The following is a 20,275-nucleotide window of genomic DNA, read 5'->3' as shown; positions in this document are numbered from 1 at the left end:
AATCGAAGACGTACAGTAAGTGAACTCTGTTGGTTCAATTCATGTTTGAAAATGCAATAACCAAAATGTAACATTCATCTGTTGTGTATCAGCTGCATGCCAGACACAGAATACACAAGACATTAAATTTGGTTGGAGTTAGCCACAAAACATTCATTAATGTATACAGTAGTATAAATAATAATTTACAGTAAATATAAAGACATCACATGTGCATACTGTATTCCACTTGAAGCTTAATGTAAAAAATAAATGTCTTGCAACTAGAATCCACTATGTGTGTAACTGGGGAAACAGAAAACAGCCAGCAAATGAATTCAGTCTGTAATCTGTTGCATAGTGCTTCTAGTATGTAAATTTGATAGCAAGCACTAATGATTCTGGAACATCTGTAGCTAATTTCGCAACCCTGCAAAGACTGTAGACATGACCTCCATCATGTATGCTTGTTTGGTTTACTGTGTTGATTGATCATGAAGGGGAAGTCAGATATTTTGGTTTAATAATTAAATAAAAAAAAAGTTTATTACAAGTTTATATGCAGTAATCACAAATCTTAAATTTCATGAAATACAACTGAAAAACATGAAGATAAAAAAAAACAAAGCTTGGCTACTGTTGGTTTGTGACGGCATTTTAAGATACAGATCACAAACTCCCAGTATCAAAACACAATCTTGCTCATTGAATTTTATATATGTATATGTATGTGTGTGTGTGTGTGTATATATGTGTGTGTGTGTGTGTGTGTGTGTGTATATATATATATATATATATATATATATATATATATATATATATATATATATATATATATATATATATATATATATATATATCGATGACACTTATGTATAGTGAACTACAGAAGAACTGGTTGAATTACAGTATCACTGCTTTCATTTGCATTTGCAACTCCTTTACCTTTTAGAGAATCAAGGTTTTAGCAAGAAGATATATTTATATATATATATATATATACACACACACACACAGCAGTAATGGTTCTGATGTTTTTATGAGCAACTGCTGACTATTTTTATTGCGCAGCGGAATCTGAATTTTTTTATTGGGATCATATCAATCCGTCAAACAATGTAAAAATGTTTTACTGAACCAGCTGTTTTTAGTCACCATACAGCCTTTGGGGTTCATCAGGAAATGTAACACATGTGTTCTACCTATCTGTCAAAAATCATGACAAGCGATTTTTAGATTACATCTTGATCATTTGGTTTATGTGGTTAGCGCCCCATGGGAAAACTGAGGTAATATTATGTAAACAAATAATGTTACTTTATTATGCATTGCATAAACAATAGGAACCGTATCTTACTTTTAAAATATTCTAGACGGGCTATCTCCATTTAATGTGCCGTTTTTAGTCTTTTTGTTGATAGGGGTTGCAAATATCCTTTGTACAGGAATTTAGTTATATATTTAAATAACCAAAGCACAAGTTTTTTTTATTTTGTTTAATCTATTTATATTAAATTAATTAATGAAGATATTTCGGTCATGAATGATGATTGGCAAAATATATTTTTTTATTTGCATCTATTGAAGTACTGTACACTATGTGATATCAAATATACTGGCACCCTTCACTATGACTGAAATATTGGGTTGTTATTTGGTACACATCTGTGTTTTTTTATTCTCTGTTTCAAGTTGGAAAGAAATCTAACAAACAACAGAATAGATATAGACTGCATGATTAACTGGTGGCCTCCATAAAATTGCTTTATGTTACATAAAACACTGGCATCTGCACTGCCTTCAATTGTAACCATCTTTAGGGCTACTAGTTGTTCCATTAGTGTTTGCAAGATTTAGAAAGAGACGTGTCTCCAGACAATGTCTTTATGAAACCAATGATGTATAGTGTAACGACTACATCCTTTACACAGTAAAATGATCAATTTCCTTTAAGGATTGTATAGCTAGAAAAATAGTTTTGAGCTCATTTCTTTGTCGTCAGAAAATATAATTAAGTTAAGAAATGGCCATGGTTTAAAATTGCTAATTATAGTTTCATTAAAGGCAGATAGCGTGGAAAGAATTAAACTAAACAATAATGAAATAAGAAATTAATTTAGCTTATTTACTTCGGGAAAGCTCTGCCTTGAGCGCAGTACCTTAGGTCTTAGTTTTTCAGCATAGTAGAATGCAGAGCTTTGCCATTGTTGCCGTCTTGTTTGCTTTCTTATTCTCTACGTGTTTACGACTGGCATTGTTGTACTTAATGGTATTGATTTGTACATGATCACGCGAATTACAGGAAAACTAAGAATGCTATCTAACCATCCTCATAGATAATCAGATTTCTTTTGGCTCTGTCTTACTAAAACATTGCTTTTTTTTTTTTTTTTTTTCTTCGTTGGTGCAGTCGCCATGTTGAGTTTCAGCAGAGACATGGTCACATGATGAATAAACTCACAAAAAAATGGACATGGTATGTCTTCAATTACTGTACACTTAAATGTGTATTTTCAACTAATGTGCTGATTACATTTTTACCAGTTTCAAAACTCTTGAGATGAATTCTGAAATGGTTGTTTTTTAAAAGGGAAATAAAACAAAAAAGTGTGAGTGTTGTGATTTTAATTTGTTTACCAGAGTATTTATACTTCTAAATAATGCAGGAAGATTGTGCTTCACCAATTTTAGTATTCAATTATACAACCTGTTAAAAACTGTAAAGTGAGCAGCACAATCGATAGAGGCAGAATCTGCAGAGGCCTGCTTCGCCCACCCTGTACCAGTAGATTTGCTGGTGCCCGAGAGCTCTGCACTAATGTGACGTGCATTTTTACAGAGGGAAATCAGAGAATCAGCTGCAAGACAGCCACAAATATGCTTATGTTAATGCTTTGTAAGAATGGTCTCAGAATAATAGGTACCTCGAGAGGCTAGAATCTCGATTTGAGGTTGATATTTATGATAATAACTTGCGAAAGTTAGTAAACTCAGTGCAAAGGTTGTTGCCAGTTACTGCGAAAAATGTACGCATTTTAGCCTTAGAGGGAGCACGGCTGGCAGATTTAGCAGTGGAATCAGTGGTTTGAAAGTGACAAGTTATATATGTAAATCATCATGAAAGTAGTTGTGGAATTTTAGAAAAAATATCCATGTATTTTTCCCAGCGGCTACATCCCTGGGCAAAATAGAAGTCAATGATGTTAGTAGTCACATGGAACTACAGTAATGCAAGGTCTGTTGACACTTTAAAAAAGGAGTTAACAAGAAAAAACCCTGTGCAGGGGTGATTGAATCTGAAATATTATATTGAAAACAATCAGCATTTATTGCATTTAAATATAGCCTAAACATTCGAAAAAGCCTGTGTTCCAGCTAGAAAATAAACACAGGAACTGATGATGTAAACACTAACAGCTGTTTAATATTCATCTTTGAGTAGTATGGCAAAAATTCATGATCGGTATCACCTTTCACTGCTACGTTTAGAAAGTTAAGTGCTAGACACTATGGTTTTTAGTTATCTGTGATGTGCTGTATTGAAGTAACCTTACAGTATCAGAATTCACTATGTAATTAGCATTTGGTGTTGAGTCTCTCTGATCAGCTTTCTAAGCATTCATGCATACATGCATTTAGTGTTTCATGATACAAAAATATGCTTTTAAAAAATAAGTATAACAATCCTTTGTATAAATAGTGGTTCATGTTATCTTAGCATTTCCATAACATTCAGAGAATCTGGAGACCAGTTATTTTAAAGTATTATCAATTATGCCAATTGAATTTGTTTAATTAAAACATACATTGTGATTAGAAAGTAAGTTTACCACATGAGATGTGGTGCATTGATGTTGTAAACTTACTTTCTAATCACCCTGTGTAAAAATTAGGGTCGAGATGATACACCAAGGTTTTTACCACTAAGTAGTATAGCACTTGTTTGAGTTTAAAGACAAAGCTGTATGTCAGCTGGAGTTTCTGGGATACCACATTTCTGAGAGGGAAAAAAAAAATACTAAGCAATGTGTTTGATAACTATTAAAGTACAAAGTTTGTTCATATGCGCTTTAGAAAAGTCAAAATATTAAGTCTTTCAACGTTGTTGTGATGTTATTATTTTTTTATTTACATCAGTATTTTTGATTGCATCATATTTAACTTTAAGTATTATTATATTATTATTATTATTATTATTATTATTATTATTATTATTATACATTCTATCACCAAGTATTTGTATTTTTCCAGTTATGGTTGACCATATAATTTTATTTAGTATACTATTCTATACTGTACTGTTTTTAAATGTGGTTAGAAATTATTTAAATTATTAGATTTAAATTAGTATTAAATAAGTAATTTTCATCAGGATTAACATTTCTTTAAAGAAAGAAACATTCAGCCAAATCAAAGTTAAAGGACCATTCAACCAAATAAAAACATTGGGACGCACTGAAAGGTGAACAAATATAAAACTTGTAATAAATATAAAAATCCGATATGTTTTGTCATCTATACAATAGCTTTACAGGAAACAAATGTTCTTTCCACAAAAAGTCAAATCAGATACACAGCCTATCCTCACTCACAAATGACACTTTCTCTGTGTGTGTGTGTGTGTATATATGTATGTATATATGTGTGTGTGTGTGTGTAATATATATATAAATTTACACCAGATTATGATAAGGAAACATTAAAAGGAGAGCAATACATTCAAACTGGTAAAACAAACAAAAAAAAAACATATAACTATCCTGTTTATATTAAATAAAATGATCTCTCACAAAAGGAGACAAATATATAGCATTTGAATAAAAATAAATAGTAACTCTAGTAAAATTAGCCATAGCAGCGTGTTTGACACTGCTCGCTTCCTTGTTCCTCTCTGTCCACAACAAATAAGACAGGCTGTCTCTGTCTCCTCTACAACCCATTGGCCAGAATTACAGCTGTCTGAACTCCCATTGGCCAGGCAGTGTTTCAGCAGCCTGTTCTAAAGCCTTTAGTAGTGTCAGTATTTCCTGCTTGCTAGCAATGACCAGTCTGTTACCAGAGACATCTCCTGGGGTAATTATTTATTGCAATCTGGGGCACAGGTATTTTTGAAGTCTCAAATATCTCTTGTCGGCAAGTTAGACAGAGGCTGGATTTTTTCCAGCTAGAGCATATTTTTTTCTTTGTTCATTTCTCATGCGAGTCAATGCTAATACTTAAAATGTTTGTCAGCATTCCTATGTATTTAGGTGATGTACAGTAGTTTTAATAACTGCTCTTATCTCATGAATGAAGTGAATGCACAGTGACTGGAATATGAAAAATAGAAAAGCATTAGCCTCTCCCAGTAACCCTTTAGCAGAAGAGCAGCATTTTATTTCCATTGCCAGCTCCACCCCCCTCTCCTCATTAAAAGGGGAACGGAGAGGACCAACTGATTGATTGCATTTGATGTTTTCTTAACTTGCTGACTTGGCAAAGTGAGTTAATTCCTTATGCAGAGAAAACTGCACCACCACTCCACGAAGTTTAAAAATGTAAGCTGCTATAATGGTGTAGTCATTTTAGGGATATTATTCTGTGGGGTCTAACATTGTAAATTTAATTAACTTGCAAAATGGCTTGGTAAACCAGCTACAGTAACACTAATAACATGTCAGCCATACTTAAGTACATCTATATTGTAAAGAATAAAAAATGGCTGTTGATTTTATTGGACATTTTAACTTCAAGACCAAAATGAATGGTAGTTTGTCACTCGAAACTGTATATCGAAAAATTGTTGCTGTAAAGGAATAAAAATAACAATAAAATAGTCAATTTTTGCAACACAAATTTGGTTATGAAATACTGTACAGCAGTTGATGCATTGTTGAGGACAGGAATCATTTGTCAACAGGGAGCTGGTTCATTTTTAGTTAATTAGATTTATGTATCCTACAGGGCTTTCAAGGTCAGATGCAGTGCAGGTTTGTGTAGTACACCTCAATCCGCTGTGCTGTGACTAGCAGATCAGAATCATTCATAATATTTTCTCTATATTCTAGTACATGCACTGCTTATTTTCTGTAGTAGTCTGCATTTAAATTATTTTTGTTAGGGGATGTGTTTTTCTCATTACTACTTTTTACCAACCCCCTGTGAATTTGAGCCAGCAATGCTCAGTCGGACTCAGAACTGGGGCTCCTGAACTTAGAATCTTGACATTTCCCACCCAGGTGTTGCATTTAATCACAATTAACATTTGTGTTGTCTAGCTGTGAAGTGTTTAATAGGCAAGCAGCATTCTTAGCCATCAGTGTGCTTGTGTGTCCTTCAAAGACTTTGCATTGGGTTCAGTTGTACTGTAGTATTACCGGAAGACAAAGCACTTTGTCCAGCCTTTGTATTGCAGTTGCATGGCAAGACAGCCTTCTCAGAGTGTTACACATTTTTTTAATTTAATCCAATGCTAGAGCTTCAGTCAATTTATTCATTCTTTGCAACCAGAATATTGATAGCTTTATTAGGGTTCTTTCATCTTGGAAACTATCCACCTTTTCTTTTAATGGGTCTCATGAATCTTGCTTCTGAGGTTGCCATTTTTGCCTGCAGACATGTGGGTTTGATTAGGAAGGAGGTTTTGTACGAGGCTCACAGGAAATGCATTGTAGGAGACTGCTTCGCACAGCTGGAGTCATCACACCTGCTTTCTGATTATTAGCCGTGTGACTGATTTTTCTAAAGTTTTAAATCTATGTCGAGTAACAGCAAACCTTGTTCAGTTTTCTAAGATGCAGCCATGCTTATATAAGATGTTCAAAACATACAAAAATAAACTTCCTGAACCATTTCTGCCTTTGGTCAATGCTTAAATTTAGGGAATGTCTGTTTTTTCTTTAACCTTTGATGGTGAGATTATCATTTGTTTCATAATTCATATTTGTTTACAGTAGTCTTTGGTATCGACTAGGAAATAGTGGAAAATATTTATTTACCGGTATTAATTTACAGATCTTTAAAAACAGACTGCTGTTACAATATGAGGTGCTGATGTTCGTTTCCATTTTACAATTGCTATAGTATACAAGGTTTTAAACCCGATGTTTCTCATTGACAGTGACTGGTTTTCTAAGGATGGCAAGAGGCATTTTTTCAATTAGACTGCATTATTTGAGAGAAGGTTGCAGAGCAATTCCTTCAGTAGCATTACAGGTTTCATGAAAATCCATTAAAGTATGCCCCCTTCCCCCAGCTGGATTTACGCTTTGGACACAAAATGGTGTCTCTCTTTTTAAAAGTATAACCTCATGTTACTCTGTGTCCTTATCCAAGTTGAATGCTGTACTCTGGTAGCAAGCTGACTGGTCAGAGATTGTAATAATAGGCGGGACTCCATTTGAGACCTGGTAAACAAAGAGGTTGTTCTAATCTTGTGGCAGATTAAGCAATTAAATGCAGAAACAGATGTTGCCACGGGTCATGGCAGTTTTCCATCTTGTTTTCACAAATCTATTTCTATAAAAAAAATAACTATTGAAGTCTAATTTTCAGTTACTTTAACACTTGTTTGTAATAAACCAACAGTGATAACAGTAATATTTTATTATGCTGTGTTAAACTGCATGCAGTGATATATTTTAGAATCTGTATAAAAGCTCCACACAACCATGATAATGAAATAAGATTTCATTTTGCTAGAAGATTTTGCTGTTAGTTTTAAGTACAAACCTGATTTGCTAGAGATTTGGGCTGTATCCCCATAGGCTATAAATTGGTCATTGACAAGAGCGAATCTGGTAAAACCAGGGGACAAATACAGTGTTAAAATCAAGTTGGGGAAAGGGTGAATTCCAAAATGTGTACATCTGGAAATGCATCAGACTGTTTGTCAGACCTGAGTAACAGGGCTACTGTGCAAATTAATTTAAGGGGATTAATCCTGGCTGACTGGTTTGACCTATCTCGACTAATCTGCCACATCCCTCTCATAGTGCTGTGGAAAGACTTTTGTGACAGCAGTGTCATAGCCCGTTGTCCAGAGTACAGTACTTTCACCTCCTTTTCAAACAGGCACAGAAAGTTTAACTTGAGATTGTGAAATGCGGTATAAAAGAAAATTGGATGCAGTACCATGACAACCTCAGAGAAAGTTGTTAATTTTATAGCATCATTAATATCTACAAAGAGCCTCATTTGGCTGCACATTATTAAATCAGAGAATGTGTTAAAAATATGGGAGATTGATAAGCATTCAACCAGATAAGCAATTAGCAATTTTATCTCTCCATTTTAAAGCCCTCTGGACTACAATCTGACAAAATCCTACTCACCAGTCGAGCTGGGGGAAAAAGCATTTGTGATCTTTGTATCAAAAGATTCAGAATGTTCAGTGCAAATGAAAATACAAATCTGAGGTACTGTAGGATAGGTGTTCATTAAGGACAACGCATCAGTTTCCATGTAAATAACCTACAATAACAACATGACGAGGAGAAGCTATTTCTTCAAACACTTGGGAGTCTGTTTAACTGTAATTGACAATAACAGCTGCATCTGCAATTCATGATTTTCACCATGCAAATGGGACTCCTGACAACTTCTCTTGGTGTGACTGCTGTTTCCAATGTATTTTTAAAGTCAGGATGTTTTCTTGCAGATATCTGTGTGGAGACATACAGTACAGTTTTGAAAACTGACAATGCTGCTGGTAACTTAGCAACGGGGTTGCAGCATGTTTTTTTTTTTCTTTCCTGATCTAAATCCATTAATGCATTCATTACACATTTGCTCTTGATTTTGTGCAAGGGATTTGTTAACCCTTACCAGGGCAAACGTAAAAACAAGAACACTTATGTTTAAATTGATAACTATTATGCAGACTACTGGGGACCAGTGGGTTACTATAACTACATAATGATGTTAGCAACACTCTGCCAAGGGTGTAAAATAAGAAGTTGGGTGTATGTACTATTAATTTCTGTGTAAGTGTGGCATATACAGTCAGGTTTATCCATTTATACCAAGAATTAGGTGTTCCTAATTTGATCATACCGGAATTGAATTAAGCGGTTCATTAGATTTATGTAAAACTTTAGTGTGATATGGCCCTGTCCGAGGATCTCGTAAAAGAACACTTTTACAATGAGGCAATACTAAAGATGGTACGTGGTTGAGTGCATTTTCATTAATACAACAGGGCAGAAGAGCATTGCACACACAGTGAGTGGGTGTGATCACCTGAGGGTCACAACAAGGCTTAACAGTTTATTTTCTTGCATTTAGTCAGGCTTTTCTCTTTTAAAGACATTAATGCCTAAACGTAAGCCATTTGTATATTTTCTATGAAATAATGATTAGATGACATTCTTCAAGGTACGTTGACATTGATGTCAAGGTATTGTAGAAGAGGGAATCTGATTGGGTTAGGTTATATTCGTTTATTAGCTAACTTAAGTGTTTTCTATTTTAGCAGTGTACTATATTGTACAGTTCTGAAAGTTTAACAGTAGTACATATTCTTGCATTTAGATTGAGTTTGCTGTTTTTTTTTCCAGTAGAAAGTACTGAATACACTGGGAAATGTATTTATTATTATTTTTGTAGTTGGTTTTATTTTTTAATGGGAAAAGGGTAAAGTCAATGTGAATTGATTAACCATTTCCACAGTTTTTCTGGTGTTTATTGGCTATCCACCAATTTTCAATTTTGGTATCAGGGGGTGTTTTATTGGTTAAACAAAAACCAGAAGCACTATATATAACTCATCTGCAGTGCATGATCTGGTATGTATGAATATTAACCATGAGTGAGCAGATGATGTCTGATCTCCAGGAGATTTACCAGAGCACTATGACTTGTATTACAGTAATGTAGTCAGTTCTGTTGCTAATCCTCTGGTTACCATGTTTTTAGTATTTTGTTTTGTTTTGTTTTAAAGTCTGTATGTAATCCTGCTTGTTTGATGTAAATTGGTGGACATTTCTGAAAAAAAAATGGAAGCGGCTTAATTTAAATGTTGCTTTTTCATGCTAGATTAAAAAAAAAAAAAAAACATGAACATGCTGTAAGTTGCTCTTGTCTGGTTTGCTGCTGCCACTGTATTGCAATAAGTGAGATTCTCTGTGTTTTTAATGTTGTGCTGTCCAACTCTGAACAGATGACTGAAGATAAGTGAGGGAGTAGTTGAACCTGAAAGATTAGTAAACAGTATCCTGTTGATTCCAGTGTTTTAGAAAATAAGGGTGAAGCTCAGGTCAAATTCTTCAGCTGGTATTAACAGATGGGGTTGTAGCCCAGAGGCAGTTCCCATTTATATTTAGGCTGATGATCTTTGAGCCAAGATAGTCATTATGGGTAGAAGGAAACCCTGATCAGCACTCTCGAAACCAAATTAGTTTAATTCTGGTAATGATGTCTAGAATGGTGGTTACTGTAGCTGGCAAGCCTTTTTGCTCCAGCTTTTGAATAAAGCGGTATTATTGTAAGACCTTTAGAGATTTAGGTTTTGCCCTTTTTAGATACATGCTGTAGTAAACTATGCTTCTGAAATGAAGAATTTAGGTTTTCATCTACATTTCTGGAAAAAAAAGTTGCATTGGTTAGGCTAATGTTCTTAAATGGCAGGATCATTTATAAAACTTGATATTTTGTTTGTTTTATGTTGGTTGTTTTATATTTCATTGAGTATTTTCTCTAGATATCTTTTATTGTGTCTTTATTACCCAGGCAATGGCAGATGCGTGTGGACATACAAATCCCTGATTTTATTAGCATGTTCATTACATTCAAGGAATCAATAACATGCAGTAATGCTGGATGACTGTCATTTTAAGGTGGTTTGCTTGTGTCCTGGATCATTCCAGTTAAGGTGGTTTGATTGTGTCCTGGATCATTCCAGTTAAGGTGGTTTGCTAATGCATTTTACAACTACTTGAGCAGCCAGTGTAATCCAGTGAGTAGCTAGTCTAACTCCTTGTTTAAAAATCAGTGTTGTGTTAGCCTTATTGTCACCTTCTGTTACACGTGGCTAGTGTTATCAGCAAGACCAGTATCATAGTGGAAGTGTGGGAGGAAACCACCAACATTGCAGATGCAGTGGGTGCGTCAAAGTAAAGTGGTAGATAGGACATTGCTTGAAAACCACAGACACAAAGCTTTGTTATTATTGTGAAGTGTGTTGCAACGAATTGTTAAAATCATTGTGTTTTGAAGACCACCTGTTTTTGTTCAGTGGAAATTTGCCATAAAATAGGGATGTGCTTTTGGTAAATTTTTCTGAAGGTTTAAACTCTTTGCAATGTCAGCGTTTTAAATGTTTAAACCATATCCTCACTCCCTCACCCACTCTCTTTTTATATTACATTCTGATACTGACAGCCCTGGTTAGTATTTTCTGAGCAAATATACCCTTAAAAAACAAATGCCTACACATCAAAGTATTTATCGAAATGTTTATATTTATGGTTGTAATTGAAGTTGCTAGTGAAGATATAACTTTTTTATACAATATACATATTGAATACATTTTCGGTTAGTATAATGTTTTTAGAATAGTGTGTTTTTTAAAGGTTCATTTAACAACAAAACAGGAACCTATCATGTTTTTTTGTATTTTTTTTTTGTTAGAAGTAACTTTGCCCCCAGTTGTGCTTACCATTGAAAAAAAAAAATATGCTTTTCACTTTTGGAAAAGGTAATTACCAGGGATAAAATAGCACAATATTTTGGAATTTTAAAGAGCGCTATGACTGATATTAAAAAGTCTGCCTCAGAGATTTAAAAGTTTGCAGTTTTTGATGGTAGCGGTGGGATATTTTAGATCTATTGCTTCTCGAGATGAGTACCTGAGCATTACAATTTCCAAGTACTCGAATCAAACGCCACTCTCCTCTACATACTGTACTAGTGTACATAAACCTCCAAAACATTGCCACAAGTCCTGTTTTAAATGCCAAATTAACACACAAGCAAGTAAATATATTAAGTAATTAGTATAATGTTTGCCTTCTAGTGCAGTTAATTCTATATGGTCAAGTATTACTAAATGTAAAGTATTCAAATTCACATAGCCACTCAACTTTACATTAAATTGTAAAAAGAGATTCCTGGCTTGCTTGTTTGAACTGTGTCTCTAGTGGTCCTTTTACTTTAGTGCAGTAGTTCTAACATACAAATAAAAACTGTACTCAACATAAACGGCCATTCTGTCCAAAAGCTTACAGAACAATTTCAAGTGAAAAAAGCCTTCCACTTGGGCCCACGAGTCTGTGGTAATTGCAGCTTTTTCTCCTTTTTGACAGTTTTTTGTATGAACAGCTGCAGCACGATTTTCTTTAAGTCTTTCCAGCCTCACTGTTATCGTTTTGTCAGCACAGTATTGGGATAATCTTACATCGATTTCAAAACTGCTGAATCCACGCTTCACATACACTGTCCTCATAAGGGATAACATGATCACGCCCAGTGTTTGGCCAAATCTATAGCAAATGTTGTTATGGATGTGTGCTTTTTTATTGCTATCAATAACTCCATCCACAATAATTCTGAGTGTTTTCTTTTCAAACTGTGAAGCATTGAACTTGTCTTCCAAACGTTGCTTCCTTTGTTTAGGGATGCAATTTTAAACAGAACAAACTCTGAAAAAACGCTTGGCTTCCTTTGTTGAGATGCCATTTTAAATACGCTTGTCTTTAACGTTTAACCCTGCCGTGGAATTGATTACATACCACGCCTACTACAGACATATACACACAGTGCACCAATGACGCGCCAGGTTGATTGAGAATAAAACCCGCCCCAGTGTCACTCTTTCTGTTGCACCAATTAGAAAAGCTACTTGGAGGCAATTGCCAAACCCCTTGCTTCATATAATATCCGTCCTTACTGTAGCAAGAGAGCAGTCTCATAAGCGACTGCCTACTGATGTTAAATTACTAAAAAATATATATATATATATATATATATATATATATATATATATATATATATATATATATATATATATATATATATAATGCATTTGGTGACGTTTGTCACGTGACCGGTGTCTAGCATATTTAAGTTTTACCACTTCTTTAGCGTTTATACGTTTTAGACGTATGAAATTACCATCCCTACACTAAGACAGAATATCTATGCTGATATGACCCTATTTTGTATTTACTGTATACCCAGGGCTGTGTTACTAACAGACTTGTTTACAAAAACATTTCCAACCAACATATGTAAAGTATGTTGGATTATTGATTTAGGACAAGTGGAGTGGACAAGATAGATGTATGATTATTCAGGAAATATATACATTATTCTGTGTGGTACACTGATTGCTTGTGTTAAATCAAGCGGAAGGACAGTATGTGTGCTAGAAAAGTGTAAAGGCTGAACAGGAATATTGGATATGGTTAGCAGCAGTCAGTGAGTAAAATAAATTAATGCATGTCATGGTGCTGGGACAGTAGCTCTTTTGTATTTATGGTGATGGCAGGGAAGTAACATACAAACATGCTGTACAACTTGATGTGCTTAATGAAGTCGAACAGCTATTCAGTGAATGAAATGTGAGATTTAAGTACAGTAGATACATCTGAAGTTTTATTCAGCGTACAATCTGAAAGTTTTTTAAATACTGACATAGTGATATAGGCTAGTCCAAAAAAGTGATCACTCACTCACTCACACACTCTCTATCTATCTCTCCCTCCCTCCGTCCCTCCCTAAACACAGACATAAAGCACTGTTGCTTTACAAGACCATGTTTTTTTTTTTCTAATAGCTGCCTTCTTTTTTTTTGTGCAGACACTTTTGTAATTAATGTGTTTAGCCTTTTTCTGAAGGCTACAGTATGTGTTTGCCAGTCAAAGGTCCATGGACTGCTAAACAAAGAAAGTTGCTTAGCTACAAACACGGAATGTTAAGTTTGAGCACAACAGACATAGGCTTGGCCAAAGGTTTGCTATTTTAAGTGCAGAATTATGCAACAGACCCTTGATTCTACTTATTTCCGTGTGGTTGTGCAACAAAATTGTAAGTGAAAACTGCTGTTAATCACATGTTAATTCCTGGGCTTTTCTATACACAGTAGCAAAAGGTTTTGATTTACTGAAAAAGTAGGAACTGAACTGTGTAGTTTTAAAAGTTGAATGTAGAGCAGTACATCTCATTTATAAAATAGCTTTAATAACTAAGTAAATATAAACAAACATGAAAGATAGCACCAATAACACCCAGTAAGCACTATTTACTTAAGTTTTTGTACTTTAAATAAATGGTTTCAATGACGCTGATGTGGCTATGCCTTTTTATAGACTGGGATACAGCCACCTACAATTTACTGCTCTTCCCCATTTCTGGTAAAAACATTATACTGCAAATATATTCCCATTGAAATAATTTGGCACATTTTTAACATAGGTCATTGTGCCTGGTGGTGGTGGGGCATATTAAGTATGTAATTAATTTATTAGGTGTCTCTCTCCCCTGCTAGTGGTTTTTTCTTTTTTTTTTCTTTAGGTGATATATTGTGAAATGCGTTCTGTTTGTATTCAGGTTGAGATTTAAAACCTGAGGGTGGATCAAGCATGTCTCACTCTTATGAGTGTCTTCTCTGACGGTATTTCAACATATAGGCAATAAATCATACACATCAGACTTATCCAGTTTCTTCGAAATGGACTCCCATATATTGTCTTTCAAATCTGTATCTTTATAATTGTGAAAGCTCTGGGTATTTTTTCAGTGGCAAGTATTATTTTTTCCTCTGTCATTCTGGATACTGCTTCACCTTGCTGGACCACATGCAGTGAAGATGGTTAATTCCCTAGTTGTCACACGACAAATCGTAAAAAATAGGATTCAATCCTATTTTGCGTCGCCCTGGTGTAATCTGTTGTGTGAAAGATACTTTTCAACAGTATAGATTCTATTCATTTTGTCACATCGCTGCACAGTTTCGCTTGTCGCATCACGTATAGTGGGTAGCAGCCTTAGTTGTATTTAGGGATAAACAGTAAAATAAGAAAATAGTGCAACTCGGAGAAAAGTTTCTGTCTTAATATTTAGTCTTCCTTCTCCCCCTACCTGTGTGAGTGAGAGTATAAATAAGCAGTCTGAATAAACCCTTGTTAATCAATAACTTGATTTTATTGCAGGTTTACGTTGAGTTTGATGACCTTGAATGGGACAAGCGTGAATGGGTCAAAGTATATGAAGATTTCCAGATTTTCTTGTTGGAGCACCAGCTTGTTTGGGCGAAGTGGAAAGAGACCAGCCAGCCTCAGGGAACAAAGAGTAAGCAGATTCAGTGGCCTGCTTTGGTAAGTTACCAAACCAGTCATTTCTCAGCTGCCAGTTGTTTTTTTAATTAAGTCTCATTTTCAATTTAGGAACCTATTAGCAAGACAAATATATTGTGACTGGAGATTTTTGTCTTTTTTTTTACCCATCAATTTGTTATAGTGCATGCATATTAAGAACTGTTAGGAGTTTAAAGTGTCGGAAAAAATGCGTTCTGTGTTTTGATTATATAACGTGCAGCACAGTGCCATCTGGCACAAGCATTAAAGATAAAGCGTTCAAAGAAAGTGTTTGTATTGCATATCAAGCCGTTTTAAGAAGTTTGCATATCTCGGAGTGAGTCTTGGTATTTTACCAATATGCAATTTTACCAACTAGTAGTCCTTTAGTAAAGTCATTGACAATATACCAGAATATTTATACTCTAAATATTGTGGGTTTGTGGGGTTTTTTTGTGTTTTAATTGTGATATTTTTTTTAAGTTAATTTCAGGAAGGTTTTCTGCTTTGTGTGTCATACTGGGATATCATATGGTCAGTGTTTGAACATGACCACAGATAAAGATGTAATGTACAATATGATTTTGCACATCTAGTACAATATTGACTGGATCTGAGGCTTACTTTCTGGTGGGAAACAGGTCGCAGTGCAAGACAGTGGGCAATAATAAAATATTTTGCTTTGGTGTAATTTAACACAATTGTTGGACACTGCAGCTTTACACCATACTGTATATGTTTTGTGTTTAGTTAATTGTTTTTTTTTTAATGTAAAAAAGCATTTACTGTAGCATTTGCCATTTTATTAAGACCCATATAGTGGCCCATTGCTGTGAGAGAGGGTGGTTGAATAGACATGCTCCTTGTATCCATTCCAGGCTACAGTATGTCTTTAACTCGATTGGTGTGGAAGAGTGTACAGCTGGCCCTCTCGCGTTGTTTCTTGGTTCTGTTGATTGGGCATCTCGTTGTTTACTTTGGACAAGTTACAGTAGTACAGCACAATAGTCAGCCATGTGTAGAGAAATTAAGCCCCACGTTGTTGTGTTTTACTCTCTTGCTTTTTGTGCAATGCTTTGGGGAACCAGGGTATTAAAGGATTGTGAAGAATGAGACTCTAACCTCTCCAGAACGACCTGGAATGTAGGACTTTGTTATGTTACATAAGGGCTTTGTGATTCTATGTAACACTGTATTCTAGTTCTGAACATATTGCCAACTGGACATTTGATTTTTGAAATAGCCATCAGTTAAATGTAGGCTACAAATTATTAAAATAAATTATGCTACTTAATCTGTAAAGTTTAAGGTAGTTGTTAAGTGTAAAAATAACCTGTTGTTACTAGGTTAATTTGAAGTTAATTAGACCTGTTATACAGGAACTTTTATTTGAGAGCTTATTACTACTGAAGAATTGATTATTCAGTACACACCTCTATTGGTAACCAGCCCTCCAGAAAGACTGGATTCATGTACAGTAATGTGTAAATCCCATGTACAATTTAATCCTGTGACAGCTTCCTACAAAGTTTTTATAAAAATATTTTATTGCATCCCTGCACAAACCTGCAGTCTGTTGTTTTTCTATCTCTCTTTCCTTCTTGATGCTGCTTGAACTTGGTACTTTTAGAATCGAAGGATAGAGGCTTTGTTGAATTTCATATTATATAAAAGTGGTGATGGGGAGTTTCAGGATGTAGAATGCAGTACATCACAAGGGAGGCAGCTAATAAATCCAGTCATCTGTATTGCTGCTGAACTAATATAATTTTCACATCAAACATTTGCTGTTATGTTTCAATTGTGTGTAAACCAGGTAATAATGCAAAGTGTACTGTAGGACCCTATTGAGTGATACCAAGTTCATATCCCTTTGAAAGATAATTTATTGTTTATCACAGCTAACACAGACTTCATTGGGATCTTATTGACAAGCTAAGACAAATGGAGCCTAATCTCTTTGTGCATTGAATAGTTGGAATCATAACTCCTTGCTCTTTTTTGAATGTGTTCTTTTGTAGTGCATATTAATTTGAGTTAGAGTTTATGTTCCATATAGTCTTTTATAACATAGCAGTCAGCAGTGAGATCCAGTCACAGGATATACTAATATTTATGGTTTGAGTTAGTGGTTTGTTTGCTAGCAAGACTGCGTGTATCTTACAGTATGGGTTACTTTTAAAGGAAAATGATGAAAAATGAAACCATTTAACTTTGTGGAAGAGGTATGTCGGTACTATACAGTACACCCCTCACCACTGCTGGAAATTCAAAATTAGAGCTAACAGTTGATGAATCCTGATCTAGGCCTATAATAGTATAGAATAATAATTGCCACGTTTCATGACAATTTGATAAGCAATTTATCCAGATTTATGCAAAAATGCAAGTGCCCCATACAGATTGGTGGATGAACAGACAGACGCTCCATATATCCCCAGATAGTATTAAGAGCTTATGCTAAGTAATATTAATACCAATTTTCCTGGCAGGGATAGTAATATTTTTTTTTTTTTTTTTTAAGTATTACAAACTCAACCCTTTTGGCTTTAGTCTAGCAGTGCATTTTTGATGGTCATCTCAGTTCATTTCAACTTCCTGCCAAGGTGATTCACTGTTTCCAGGGTTGTTTTTGGATTTAATTCTATTTGCTTAAACAAGGTCCTTCAACTGACTTTCAGTATTGCTGCTCCCATACACTTGGTATGCATCCAGAACACGCTGGGGCTGTAAATATGGTGTTCGTTTGACTTCCGGTGTCCTCTCTGTTGTATTCCACTGCTTTTTATTCACCGTTATCACTGTGCTGCACTGTATCAATGTTTTATTTCTTGAGACATTAGCACACACATTTCTGTTCTATCTGTAATGCTTTAGGAAATCTGTCCCTTAATACTATATATTTTAAACCCTTTGTTCCATGTACAGTATTTTGAGAACTGTTCATCAGTTGCCCAAACACTCCCCAGCAACACCAGCTAATTGAATGTCCATGCCCACCTCCAGTATGGGTGTACTTCTTTGTGTTTGGTAATGAATGCATTGGGGACAGTGCCAGGGGCCACTCTGTACAGGGCGAATTGGACTGGTGATGGTTTACATAAAAATGTATATAATTGTTATACATTGAGAAATGAAGAATGCTGTTTTTGTGAACTCCATTAGGATAAAATCGAACTTGTTTTGATTAAAAAATTGACGCATCACTGTTGTGTGTAAAATTACAGACTCCGTATGCAAGATGCAATAGAGAATGTACATGCTTGTTAAATTAATTGACGCATCAGAATTACGCATGCTAAAAAACGCATGATGGAGCGGATCCAGTGGGCAAAGCCCTTTACAAGTGTAACTTGGTTATTGTTTGATGTTACTACATGAATTGGTCTTTCTTAAAAACTGAACTTACAATTGCAATCATACCAGTTTTAAAGACATATTAAGACTTTCTTAAAATGACATGCATGATTGATTCTCTCCCCAGTGTTTGACAGCAATGCAAGATCATTTAAATATAAACCAACATAGCCAAATGTTCAGACCTTCTTTCATTGAGCCTAATGCTATATTTTATAGTTTTCTTACGAAGAATAAAATATATATAAAAAATTGCATTGAATGTGAACAGAATTCAGTTGGTTCTGAATTGATAAAACTATACTTTTATTAGTGCTGGGACAAATATCTGACCATTCTAATATTTTTTGACGTGTCTTTGAATACAAAAATCAGATGTTTGTATTTGCTACAAATGACAAAAATATATTGCACTTATTTACTGTCACAGCACAGGCTCAACACAGCTCTTGAGTTTCTATGAAAAACTTTTACACAGCAAAAAGTAAACAAACCAGATTATGTGCACGCATGCATAATGATCTCTACGGAAAGCCATGTGGGACAAAAACACTTTGTGCTGCTTTAGAGCAAGCCAGATTCTCATGGGACAGAAAAAAGGCAGCACGTCATTCTGAAATGCCTCGGTTAAACAGTGCCCAAATTCCAGAAAATGTTGTGTAGTGATTTTTGTATAGATAGTTTACTGTAAAGAAATGGCAAGGAATGAAAAAAATAAAAATAAAATGCAGTGTCAATTTTATGTACTATTTAACTTGAACGGCTATTTGGCATCCTTTTGTTTTGCCGTTAATTCACTGGTGTGAAGTAAGTCCTACACAACTTATTCTTTACTCCTGGGATATTTTTCTATTTTAACGTGTTACAAATTGTAGGGGCTTGCTGTAAAATAAAAGTACACACACAGAGCCATGACCACGCCCTCTGCCCTGCTGCTATGCTGTCTCTGCCTGCGTTCAGAGCAATCTAATAGATTTTACTACCTTTTGAAAAACAAATGAATATTTAAACTGAGTGAATATCCGAACATGAAAATCCTGCGTTTGTCCCAGCACAATATTTTATAGTTAACATGATCCATACATTTGTAACAAATCATTTATATCCCATTACAAAAGTAGTTAAATAATTTACTAGTGTAGCACAGTTCACCTCTGCTAACCCAAAGTAAATCCACATGCTTTAAATCCCAGGAAATGATTAACATTGTTTTTTTTTTTTTTTTTTTTTTATATACAGTAACATCTTGGGGATGATATCCTTTTTTTCAGAACGCTCTGTGGAACATTTATTAAGTATTTCAGAAACCTTACAAACTTTGCTTCTTTTTTTTTCAACATGAAAGAATGATTAGGAGAATCACACTGTTCCAGATTACGGCACATCAGTAAGCATGTGCAGAACATTCAGCTGTTTAATTTGTCAGGAACATAACCCCAATTTATAACATTGTTCCTATGGGAAAATGTGTTTCGAATTATTGTGCTTCGACTTACAACGCGACTTTCAGGAACCAATTGTGTCATAAGTGTGATGACTGCTGTGTGTGTGTGTGTGTGTGTGTGTGTGTGTGTGTGTGTGTGTATATATATGTGTGTATATATATATATGTATGTATGTATGTATGTATGTATGTATGTATGTGTATATATATATATATTCTAAGG

General features: G+C 34.8%; 1 protein-coding gene across 2 annotated transcripts in view; it reads left to right on the top strand.

Annotated features, from left to right (window-relative positions):
- LOC121325932 (probable JmjC domain-containing histone demethylation protein 2C) overlaps nucleotides 1-20,275 on the top strand; it is a 97,954-nt gene that overhangs the window by 28,861 nt on the left and 48,818 nt on the right. For both annotated transcript variants that reach the window (XM_041269010.1, XM_041269009.1), the window contains exon 2: nucleotides 15,108-15,272. In XM_041269010.1, the coding sequence (XP_041124944.1) occupies nucleotides 15,108-15,272 (165 nt within the window). The remainder of the gene's footprint in view (nucleotides 1-15,107; nucleotides 15,273-20,275) is intronic.

The sequence above is a fragment of the Polyodon spathula genome, chromosome 13 (genome assembly GCF_017654505.1).
Source record: "Polyodon spathula isolate WHYD16114869_AA chromosome 13, ASM1765450v1, whole genome shotgun sequence".
Taxonomy (NCBI): Eukaryota; Metazoa; Chordata; class Actinopteri; order Acipenseriformes; family Polyodontidae; genus Polyodon; species Polyodon spathula.
Note: the sequence above shows the minus strand (reverse complement) of the source record. Positions and strands in the feature narration are given on the sequence as shown.